This window comes from Sus scrofa, chromosome 14 (genome assembly GCF_054392235.1).
Source record: "Sus scrofa isolate SSC_HxYL_T2T_F1_AM1 chromosome 14, Sscrofa_HxYL_maternal_Yorkshire_Landrace_v2.0, whole genome shotgun sequence".
Lineage (NCBI taxonomy): Eukaryota > Metazoa > Chordata > Mammalia > Artiodactyla > Suidae > Sus > Sus scrofa.
This window is the reverse complement of record NC_139396.1, coordinates 50,578,677-50,591,135: the sequence shown is the minus strand read 5'-3', so window position 1 is coordinate 50,591,135 and position 12,459 is coordinate 50,578,677. Positions and strand designations below refer to the sequence as shown.

Below are 12,459 nucleotides of genomic sequence, written 5' to 3'. Positions count from 1 at the left end.
AAGACGGACAAGACACTTGGGCCTGGGGTTAGCTTGCAGTACTGATGCAACACCATTATCAAAATCTTTCATACAATTTATTTGAAAAGACGTGAATTTGTTCCCAAGAACAGTTTTAAAAAAGCTGTTCAGAACCCAATTGTGTTTAAATTCATATCCTTCCCAGATATAGAGTTTAAGTTTGCAGATATGTCAGTGGTTGAGCCATGCATGGTACTTTGCCTGCTTTGCCTGCTGTGGGTTCTCACAGTAGTTTCCACTCCATTTGGCTTGTTCTTTTTGCAGAGAAGACAGCCCCGGCTTGTATCTACCACTAGGAGCCTCATGCAGATGCAGTGTTACCTGCCTTTCTCATACCACACGAAGTGCAGCCTGTGTCCCAGGCAGCTGACAGCTGCTGTTAGGACTCCTGCTCTCTCAGGGCTGCAGGTCTTTCACTGATGCTTTTGGCAGATGAGTCTGGAGTGTCTGGAAGATGAAGGGAGCGGGGATGGGCACATCTTTCATTAGTTAGTAATCTAACTTGTATTTCTGAAAACCAGAAATGAAAAAGTGTCCAGAAAAATGTAAGCACAGTTTAGGCTCCATTTTAGGGGAAACATGAACATTGTTTTTTTCTTTTTTTGGCCGTTTCAGGGCATATGGAATTCCCTGGCCATAGGCTGCAGTTGTGGACCTATGAGGCAGCTGCCACAAAGCTGGATCCTTTAACCCATTGTGCCAGGCTGGGGATCCAAGATCCAACCTGTGTCCCACTGCTATAAAGATGCTGCCGATCCTGTTGCACCACAGCTGAACTCCAAGAACATATCTTAGATGGGACTTAAATGAAGAAAAAATTCTCTAAGGCTTATACTCTTAAGTCCTTAGTCCATAAAACTTCATAAAAAACAATTCAGTTTTGGCCTGGGCTCACTGAGAGGTCAAGAGGCTGCTCCCAACTTCATCAGCTTTCATTCATTTCCAGTTTCCAGACATACAAGTTAGATTATTGGCTACTTGACTGATGAAAGAGGAAGATGTGCCCCGGCCCCTCCCTTCCTATTCCCTGCATTCCAGATGGATCTCCAAAAGCATCAGGAAAGGGCCGGAGGTTAGAGATAGAGCTTGATGAGTTCGTCGCTGACTGCCGAGGGCGTCAACACCCCCAGGTCCGTGAACAGCAGTGTGATCAACGAAGGGGCGGTGTAGTCAACCCATGGGTGCTCCTCTTTGAGGTCCTGTCCGGCCTGCACAGACTTCAGAGTATCTGCCTTGTACTGAAGAAACAGGAAGCACACGTTAGTCTGCCCCACACGTTCAGGGCTCTGAAGTGGTGAGGCTGTGGCCTGAAAGTACTCTGGAAAGTGGGGGAAGCTAGCTGTGGGGCACACTGGCGAGGAGGGCTGAATGTGGCCTGGGTGAGCCAGAGAACTGAAGAGAAACTTAACCCTTGTGTCCCCTTGGTGTGCTCGATTAACACTTCCAGACAGCCACAGAGAGGATATACAGAGAGCTTACTGAGTGCCAGGCACTGTGCTAAGGTCTTCCTGTGGCTTGTCTCAGAGTTGTCATAACCCTGATAATATCAAAACCCCATTGTACAGACAACTGAAGTTCACAGAACTTAAAATGAAAGGACTTGCCAAGGTCAGTGGTAGGTTAGTAAGTAGTGGAGATGGCAGGTGACCCCAGACATTTGACCCCAAAACTTTGACTATCACCTGCCTCTTTGGCCCATATGCAGTGCTTAAGTGAATGAGAGAAAGACAAATTCTGGGGCCAAATTAGACTGATCAGCAACCACCAATTGATTTTTGTATCCCGAGTATTAGAGAAAATAGCAATGGGAAGTGAATAACTTATTGGAACATTCCTAGCACTGTGTTTTTTGAAAGGTTTCAGTTTCAAATACCCCTTCAAATACGTAAAACTCTTGCCTTAAACTTATCTGGGACGTCTTGCTGATTTAGTGGGAAGAGCCGTACAAACTTGAAACTCTCTGCAACAACATAAAAAGGCTTGTTCTGTGCTTTGGCGCATACGGCCATCTGGTTGGTTCCAATCTGGGAAGTGAAAGAGAAATGGAGAAGGATGAGGAGTTAAAGCACATCACAGGTGGAAGCAACAGAAGTATATGAGTTAACATACCATATGTACTTCAGATTTGGAATTAAAGAGAATCTTTTAAAAAAGAAAATAGTAGACTTTTTTCCAAAGATATATAAACGGCCACTAAACACATGAAAAGATGCTCAAGATTCTTAAGTCATCAGAGAAACACAAGTCAAAACCCCAATGAGATACTCCTTCACAGGTACTAGGATGGCAAGAATTAGAAAAAAGGTGTTGGAGTTCCTGCCATGGCACAGTGGCACAGTGGCTTAAGAAACTGACTTTATGGCTCAGGTTGCTGCGGAGGTATGGGTTGGATCCCTGGCCTAGCACAGTAGGTTAAAGATCTGGTGTTGCTGCAGCTGTAGCATAGATTGCAGCTGTGGCTCAGATTCAATCTCTGGCCTGGGAACTTCCATATGCTATGAGTGCAGCCATAAAATTTAAAAAAAATAAACAACAAAAACAAGTGTTGGCAAAGACAGAGAAATTGGAATCCATCCTTATACATTGCTGGTGGGAATGTAAAATGGTACAGCTGCTGTGGCAAACAGTTTGGCAGTTCCTCAAAGCTAAAAAATACCATATGACCCAGCAAATTCACTCTTAGGTACAGACCTGAAAGAACTGAAAATAGGAACTCAGATAACTATACACCATATTCATAGCAGCATTAGTCACAAGAGTCAAAAGGCAGAAACAGCTCAAATATCCATCAACAGATGAATGGATAAACAAAGGTGGTGTATGCACACAATGGTCCTTATTCAGCCATAAAAAAGTAGTGAAGTACTGACACATGCTTCAATGTAGATGAGCTTTGAAAACATGCTAAATAAAATTATCCAAATTCAAAAGGACAGGTACTGTATGATTCCATTTACGTAAAGAATCCGGAGACAGAAAGTTAAGATTAGTGAATGAGGGAGAGTAAAGAAAATTTTGCTTAATGTTGACAGAGTTTGCTGAGGGTGATGGAAAAGTTTTGAAGGCAGACAATGGTGATGGTCAAACAATAATGTGAGTGTAATTAATGTCACTGAACTGTACACTTAAAAATGATGAAAATGGGAGTTCCCATCATAGCTCAGTGGTAACGAACCTGACTAGTATCCATGAGGATACGGATTTGATCCCTGGCCTCGCTCAGTGGGTTAAGGATCCAGTGTTGCTGTGAGCTGTGGTGTAGGCTGGCAGCTGTAGCTCCGATTTGAACCCTAGCCTGGGAACTTCCATATGCCACAGGTGCAGCCCTAAAAAGACCAAAAAAAAGAAAGAAAAAAAGATGAAGATGGCAAATTTTATATGTATTTTACCACACACACACACTCAAACTATCATGAAAGTTTTCCATGTTAAGCAATAGAGAAATTTTAACCCATTATATTATGTCAAATATGCTCATTTAAAAAGAAAATTCTTGGAGTTTCCATTGTGGCGCAGCAGAAACGAATCCGACAAGGAACCATGAGGTTTCGGGTTCAATCCCTGGCCTCTCTCAGTGGCTTAAGGATCTGGCATTGCCGTGAGCTGTGGTGTAGGTTGCAGACACGGCTCAGATCTGGCACTGCTATGGCTCTGGTGTAGGCTGGCAGCTACAGCTCCAATTCGACCCCTAGCCTGGGAACCTCCATATACCATGGGTGTGGCCCTAAAAGGACAAAAGACAAAAAAAAAAAAAAAAAAACAAAGAAAATTCTCCTCTTGTGTGGCATAGTGGGTTAAGGATCCGGCATGGTTACTGAAGTGGCTTGGGTCACTGCTATGCTGTGGGTTTGATCCCTGGACTGCGAACTTCCACATGCCACAGGAGTGCCCCAAAAACCAAAATAAATAACCCAAAAATGCCAATTCCAGTTAAAGCATGTTTGGAGAAAATATAAATTACATTCTCCTAATTTACACAGATCAATCGCCAAAGCAGAAAGAAATCTCACCGGAATTTGACTGACCACCACAATGGCTCATGGGAACTAGGAAAGCGCTGGCTACAATGGTGCAGCCTGGAGCCCTGGAGTTAGAGGAACGAAGCGTAATACATGATGCGGGTTGGGTATCCAAGGTCAGCCATGGAGCCACGCCCTGAGCAAGGACCTGTGTGGGCTACTGGTGCTCCTACCTTGTTAATAATTCCTCCGTTTTCAACAACTCCTTCAGCGCCAACTATGACAAGATCCACTTTCTCCATGATGTAGCTAAGGAAATTAAAAATAATTTTTTAATGCTTTCTTTTCTTTCCTCCTCTTAGTAGTCTAATCACCTGCAAAGACTAATACTCCATTTCACCAGAGTAAGCTCCTCTCATAACTAACTAGCTTCCACAGGGCAGTGAACACAGGAGATAACACCTGGCCAGTTACCAGTTCTCCTACAGGGGCACTGAGACCCATTTTTTGTTTGTTTCATTTTTTTAAGGCTGCACCTACAGCATATGTAAGTTCCTAGGCTAGGGCTTGAATTCGAGCTGCAGCTGCCAGCCTACACCACAGCCACAGCCACATGGGATCCAAGCCACTTTTGCGAGCTACACCACAGCTCACAGCAATGCTGGATCCTTAACCTACTGATCGAAGCCCGGGATTGAACCCACATCCTCATGCACGCTAGTTGGATTCGTTTCCATTGCACCACAATGGGAACTCCCAAGACCCATTCTGATCATGACACAATAAGGTGTAAAACTCACGCTGCCATCCAATACACGCACACATACATGAAGCAAGGATTTCGTGATTTATCCTTACTACACCTATGGAACACTCTGTTTTCTGTCCTAGCTCAATACAAACAAAACAAAAACATAGGGAGTTCCCGTCGTGGCTCAGTGGTTAATGAATCCGACTGGGAACCATGAGGTTGTGGGTTTGATCCCTGGCCTTGCTCAGTGGGTTGAGGATCTGGCGTTGCCATGAGCTGTGGTGTAGGTTGCAGACGCGGCTCGGATCCTGAGTTGCTGTGGCTGTGTTGTAGGCCGGCAGCTGCAGCTCCAATTCAACCCCCGGCCTGGGAACCTCCATATGCCGCGGGTGCGGCCCTAGAAAACGCCCCCCCCAAAAAAAACCAAAAATATAAAAACCAGATGTGATCTAAAGTTGGAAAAAGGTGTTACATAGTCCAAGAATCTTGTAGGCAGGGTGAAGGCCAATGTACTTTTTATTTTTTAAAATGAGCAATTAGTAGAATTCTTTAGAATGCTTACTCTTAAACCGTTCCTAATTTCCTTAGTCACCTCCTTATGTGTTTTCTTTTCAAAGGATTATAAATCCTGTTTTCTCCTGTGAGGACCACTGCTAATCCATAGAGCACATCATCCCCGCTTCAGGAGTGAAGTGGCACAGATGAGACAAAGAATCCCTGAGGGCTGCCGAGGACAGCCCATACCTTCAGATGAAAGGCCCGACCTCTGCACCTTGCCCTTAAAATGCACCCTGATATTACGCAAACCACTCCCACTCTCCCTGGCATCCTCCAGCCCTGTCTTTGTGTACACTGTCAAGACCTTGTAATAAGCGTGCTGGTTTAACACAGATATCAATTAAAAGGCAGGATGCTGCCTGGTCCAGTTTTATGAATAAGACTCAAACTTTCCATCTGGAAAGCCTGCTCCAAACCAACCCTGGGAGCGGGTGAGGGAGAATAATTGTGTAGGGCTGGGGGGAGCCAGGCGCTTACCCAACAGCAGCATCCAGGACCACAGTGACGGGGACATTGAGATGGCAGAGGGCTTTGGCCATTTTCTTACTGAAAATGAAAATTTGAGAACATTAGAAAAAGTCCAAGAAAGTCTCATAGGGGTATATGGTGAGTCAGTTAATCTGGACAACAATAAGTCACATTAGCTTGAAACTCAGTTAATATTCATGGATTAAGGGACAGATCTGAAGACTTTGGACTAAGGAAGCAAGAATTTGCATTTTTCACAGTTTTCAGGAAAACTACTCAGTGACTTGGGGTAAGATATACAAATTTAGGAAAAAAAAGTTTTTCTTTTATTATGTTTTGGATAGATCAGAGATGTAAATTACCTATTCCCTGATAAAAATCTTTCAACGTACACAATCTTTTTTTTTTTTTCTTATTAGGGCTGCACACACAGCATATGGAAGTTCCCAGACTCGGGGGTCAAATCAGAGCTGCAGCTGCTGGCCTACACCATAGCTCATGGCAATGCTAGATCCTTAACCCACTGAGAGGGCCACGGATGGAAACTGAGTCCTCATGGATACCAGTTGGGTTCATTACTGCTGAACCACAACGGGAACTCCCCTTAACTGACATAATCTCTTGCTGTTTTCTCTAATTCAAGTACTAAACAAGACCCCTAGATCCTGTACTGTGACCTACTTCAAATTCACCAGTGGTTTTTCTTCCAGGGCCAGAATCGGGCACTGTCAAAGGCAATGCTAACTGATAGGCAAATTTGGGGCATGTTCTGGTCCCTCTTAAAGTAGATTCTAATCCTCAGTTTGCTCTTTAAAAGGACTGCTAGGCATAAAACCAAATGGAACGATACTTGCCCTGACAAGTCAGGCTGTGACTCTGTAATGTATACACTGAAACGCTTCTTGGCTGCCACGGCTGCTTCCAAGACTCGCAGGACCACTCTGGAGTAGGCGTGAGTTAGTATTCTCTGCGGACAGAGGAAGCTCAGTCAGAAGAATGGCCCATTCCAGAGGTCACCCCTATTCTTTGCCATGAATACATGTTCCTAAAGCTTCTCTGCATGCTTTCTCATAAACAACTGTAATCAGAAAGCAGATCCTTGAGTTTTAAACCCATGTACAAATTGAAAAAGCTTTCTGCCAAAGGAGTATATAACAGGTCTCCTCTTCGCATGACAAGTGCAGAAGTGGCATCTCCCTGTGGGATTATTCCCAGATACGTAAGCCTTAGTATCCGAAGGCTGTTAGGTTCCTTTGGGTTGGTTTCCCTGATTCTAAGACATGGTTTGCACGCTTGGGCTTATAGGCACCTGGCAGGTAGCATAAAGAGATGCAGTGGGCTGGTGGGGCCAACAGCAAAGTGGGAAGAAAAGGCTGAGTTCCAGCTCTTTTCACATGGGTCCCTCTGATTTTTCTAGAGGAGCTAAAAATCCAATATTTCAATGCTGACTAATTTTTAAAAATTTATAAACACTGGGGTAAACACAACTCATCTGTGGACTGGATACAATTTGCAGATACTTACTCAGAGGTAATTTCTCTGTCTTGTGTAATGCAAGCTCCCTAGCTCCTTTTTGGGCCTGGCCTGAGAGCTTGTTAGAAATGCAGATTCTCAGGCCCCCACCCCAGGCCGAATGAACCAGAATCTGCATTTTAAAAAATCCCCAGGCAGTTCATTCTGTATGTTCAAATTTGAGCAGCTCTGCTCTAAATTTAGCCAAAATGGTATTGCTGCACGTGGTTAATACACATTAAACTACACTAGGGCAAACAAACCTGCAGGAGAAGAGTCTGCCGGAAGGAGAAGGCCCTAGCAAGAGGCAGTCCAATTGTACCTCTGCTAGGCCCCAAATGGCTTTGTTTGCAGCTGGCTTTTGTAGAGTCACTTACATCTATTATGTCATTTATTTAATAAAATTCTTCAAAGACTGGGAAGGGGGTAATAAAACAGAGGACATGATCTCAGAGCCCAGATGCAAGTAAATACTTTTCTAGTTGGTGGAGGCTTAGCTGGCAGAAAAGAGGTGTGCTGCACGTTTTACGACCCCTTTGCTGGGAGACTGACTTAACTTGCCACTCCTGTCTTTCCTCACTTAGCTTATAAACACTTGGCAGCTTTGAGGCTCTGTAATAGCATCTACAGTAAAGACGAAAACCTCAGTCCAGGGATGACCTTCCAGCAGGAAGACATTCAGTATTAACCAGTGACAAGAACTGCTCTGTGTTGATTTAATTCAGATTAATTTAGAATACTTCCAGTAATAAAAAAAAAATACTTCTTTAGTAAGACATCTTTCAATCAAAATTAAATCATTAAATCAAAAAAATCTTCCATCCTGTCCTGGGGTTTTTCTCTGCCTGTTTAAAATGACAACCATCTATGGAGTTCCTGTTGTGGCTCAGTGGTTAATGAATCCGACTAGGAACCATGAGGTTGCGGGTTCAATCCCTGGCCTCTCTCAGTGGCTTAAGGATCTGGCGTTGCCGTGTGCTGTGGTGTAGGTTGCAGACGCGGCTCAGATCCTGTGTTGCTGTGGCTGTGGCATAGGCTGGCGGCTACATCTCCGATTCGACCCCTAGCCTGGGGAACCTCCATATGCTGCAGGAGCGGCCCTAGAAAAGGCAAAAAAAAAATACAACCATCTATGATAATAATATTTAGACAATGCTTACTATGTGCCAGCATACTGTGGAGTCCTTACACTACACCTACCATCTCATTAACCCTCATAACAACCATATGAGATAGGTGCTATTTTCACCCTTATTTAACAGATGAGAAAACTGCAGCACAGGGAGGTTAAGTAACCTGTCCATAGATGCACAGCAAGTAAGTGGCAGAAGCAGGATTTTACCCTAGGAGTCTATAGAGTTCTTGCTCCTGGTTCTCTATACGTGATCAAGACCAACTCACCGCCCCATCTTTGATGAAAGTATGGCACATATCTGCAATTTTCTTTCTCGACAGTGATATTCTCCTGAGAAAAATCTCTCCCCGCTCAATCATGATCTTCTTACATTTGGAGTAATCCTAGGAAGGAAAGAGCAAAATGAGGTGATGACGGAGATCCAGGCAAAGCTGAGAATATTTGTGGCCAAAGAGAGAAGTAGAGAGGTGGCTGAGGGAGGGCAGGGGCTTACAGAGTATTCCAGGGAGGTAAGGCTGATGAAGCGCAGGAAGAGCTCCCCGCCTGAGGACACGGCCACAGAAGAGTCCACGCCACACAGGGTCTCTATGGCACTGGTGAGATTCGCTCTCAGGCCCTGGATTGTCTCCCCTGGAATGATTGCGTGAGGAATGTGAGGTTCATTTTAATATCACAGCCCCTTGATGAGTCTGCAATTCATTTACTCATCCAACCAGTGCCTATTGGGTGCAGGCTGTACGCTGGGCATTATTTGCAATGCCAAAGATACATCAGCGAACTTGATAGACAGGGGCCCTGCTCTGAGGAAACGCCTCTCCCCCCCATTTTATTTTATTTTATTTTATTTTGTCTTTTTGCCATTTCTTGGGCCACTCCTGCGGCATATGGAGGTTCCCGGACTAGGGGTGGAATCGGAGCTGCAGCTGCCAGCCTACGCCAGAGCCATAGCAACGCAGGATCCGAGCCGCATCTGCAACCTACACCACAGCTCACGGCAACACCGGAACCTTGACCCACTGAGCAAGGGCAGGGATCGAACCCGAAACCTCATGGTTCCTAGTCGGATTTGTTAACCACTGCACCACGACGGGAACTCCTCCCCCCCATTTTAATGGCTACACCAGCAGCATATAGAAGCTCCTGGGCCAGGGATTGAATTCAAGCTGCAGCTATGACCTATGCTGCAGCTATGGCAACACCAGATGCTTTAACCCACTGCATTGGGCCAAGGATGGAACCCACACCTCTGCAGTGACCCCAGTGGTTGCAGCTGGGTTCTTAACCCATTGTGCCAGAGGGAACTTAGGAATTCCCTTTCTAGTGGGAGAGGTGGAAAGTAAATAAGCATTCAGTGAAAGGAACAAGTTAATTACGATTGAAAGGAGCAGAAATGATGGGAAAAAAAAGGCAGAATCATGAAAAAAGTGGAGCTACTTTAGACAGAGTAAACAGGGATGGCCTCTTGGAGTGGGCCATTTAAACAGAGACCTGGGTAAGAAAGGGTCCAGCCACATAGAGATCCAGTGGGAAAAGTCTCAGATGCAAACTATAACAAATTGAAGGCCCAGAGATGGGAACAAACGTAGTATGAGAAACAAAGAGGCCAGAGGGAAGCATAATTCAGTAAGGGACAGTATGGAAGGAAATTAAATAGCAGCATCAGGAGAGGCCTGCGAGGTGGTGCAGGTAAGGCTTAGGTGTTTAGATGTCATAGATACTGGATGCTGTCTTAGAGATATGCATCTCTAGGCCAGCCCTTAATTTTTTTTTTATTTGTTTTTGGGTTTCTCTGGCTGCTGCTCTCGGCATATGGAAGTTCCTGGGCCAGGGATCACATCTGTGCCCCAGCAGTGACCCCAGCCACTTTGGTGACAATACCAGATCCTTAATCTGCTAGGCTACCACAGCACTCCTGGGCCAGCCCTTTACATTAAAGAAGGCTCTACTATTATTATTATTTTGCTTATACCCAGATACTCACATTTAGGATGCGTGAATTAGTAGTAATCACAATGATGACATGAAAACCAGAATTTATACTGGAACATTCTCTATAGCAACTGCACAGAATGTGTCACAAGACAGAAGCTCAATAAACACTAGTAAAGTTGAACTACTGCTATAATTTAAGCTTCATAGTAACTTGGTATAAAATGGTCATTCTTGATTCAGAACAAATTTCATTTGTGAAATGCCCCCCATTTGATGATAGTTAGAGAGCTCTCTTCATGTTAAGAGGACTGAAATGAAGGGAGAAGCTGAGCATATGGCACCTTATGCAGGCATCTTATATACATCTCTCGCTTTACACTTCTAATGGTGATGAGCAGACTTTCCTCACACCCAGAGTGATTGAGGATGACACTCTTTACCTTTATCTCTCTTCAAGTACTCCAGCAAAGTCCGGATGGCAGCTACTGCTGAGGCCATATCAGGATCTTCTTTCATTTGAGACTTAAAGTATTCAATTAACTCTGCGAAGGGATAAAACAGTGGCTTATCAAGGTGATTTATTGGGATGGACGACAAGAGTTTATCAATGACTGCTGAGCTTAAAAAACAAGCTAATTTAAAAATTATTTTCTGGAGTTCCTGTTGTGGCCCAGTGGGTTAAGGATCTGACGTTGTCTCTGTGAAAATGTGGGTTTGATCCCAGGCCTCCCTCAGTGGGTTACAGACCTGGTGTTGCTGCAAGCTTTGGCTGTAAAAAGAAAAAAAATATAAATGTATATATTTTCTTTGCAGGGTGTTTGGCTTCAGGGGCACATCAATTTTGATAGGACTAGAGATGACATCACTTTACTATTGGCAAGCTTTCTCAGTCATTTTGAAAAAGCTATCCATGTACAATGGCATAAAATTTAAGCTCCACCAAATGATAGTGAAAGGTCATTCTCCCCCTTAATCTTTCTTTTTTTTTGGATGTGCCAGCAGCATGTGGAAATTCCTAGTCCAGGGATCCAACCCCGGCCACAGCAGTGACCGGAGCTGCTGTAGCAACACCAGTTCCTAAACCCACTGCACTTCAAGGGAATTCCCTTTTTCTACTTTTTTTTTTTTTTTTTTTTTTTGTCTTTTCTAGGGCCGCACCTTCCGCATATGGAGGTTCCCAGGTTATGGGTCTAATCCGAGCTGTAGCTGCCGGCCTATGTCACAGCCACAGCAACGCGGGATCGGAGCCTCCTCTGCGACCTACACCACAGCTCACCGGCAACGCAGGATGCTTAACCCACTAAGCGAGGCCAGGGATCGAACCCGCAACCTCATGGTTCCCAGTTGGATTCGTTAACCACTGAGCCACGACGGGAACTCCTCTCCCTTATTCTTGATCCCAAGTGCAAAAAGAATCCCAGAACCAACCACCTTACCGATTTCTTCTGCACCCCTCCAGATAGTGTATGCCAAGTAAAGCCTATTCGCTTACATACATATGTATGTGCATGTGTATGCAAAGGTCCACCTTTCTCTAATTTTTTCACATGAAAGGTACTATATATTAGTTATTTTTATTCACTTAATAAAACACTTTCATAACCACACTAGATGAACACAGAAACGCCTTTTGATTCTAGTACCAGATCCAACAGGGCAGGGAGTCTAACTCATACTTCACATATGAGGAAATCAAGACTTCGAAGACCTGCACACTTCGTCCGAAGTCTCACTTTTTCGGAAGAGGGCACTGGAAGCCTGGGAGAGGGGGTGTCCAGGGATGCCCCCAGGACCTATTCCCTGGATACAGGAGCAGCGAGAGGGTTCTAGTTGTGACCAGAAGAACTACATCCAGCCAAAGAGCCAGAGCTCGAAAAGTGACCACTCTCGGAACTCAGTCTGGGTGTGCGAGGTGAAGGGATCCCTGCGCGTCTCCGCTTTGGCCCAGCAGGCCCGTCGCGTTCCGATTTACCCTTGTCATCCATGGTGCCCTCCGGACCGCGGAGCGCAAAGGACCGAGAACCACACGCGATGTCTTGCTGTGTCGTGCGACCGCGCGGACCCCAAGTCACAGAAACTGACAGTGCGCGGTGCAGCGCCGCACTCCACTTCCGGCGCCATGA

General features: G+C 45.0%; 1 protein-coding gene across 2 annotated transcripts; it reads right to left on the bottom strand.

The window, feature by feature from the left end:
• Positions 1-58: 58 nt before the first annotated feature.
• Positions 59-12,449, bottom strand: EIF2B1 (eukaryotic translation initiation factor 2B subunit alpha). 2 transcript variants are annotated; one of them, XM_084996319.1, is made up of 9 exons: positions 12,309-12,449; positions 10,777-10,878; positions 8,898-9,034; positions 8,671-8,787; positions 6,608-6,724; positions 5,767-5,831; positions 4,214-4,289; positions 1,920-2,045; positions 59-1,259 (listed from the first exon to the last, which is right to left on the bottom strand). In XM_084996319.1, exons 1-9 carry the CDS (start codon positions 12,319-12,321, stop codon positions 1,095-1,097), a joined length of 918 nt encoding a protein of 305 aa, XP_084852445.1. In that variant the 5' UTR covers positions 12,322-12,449; the 3' UTR covers positions 59-1,094. The 2 variants fall into 2 exon arrangements, with proteins under 2 accessions (XP_084852445.1, XP_005670640.1); XM_005670583.4 differs by having other exon boundaries at positions 5,767-5,835; positions 6,612-6,724.
• Between the last annotated feature and the right edge of the window lie 10 nt (positions 12,450-12,459).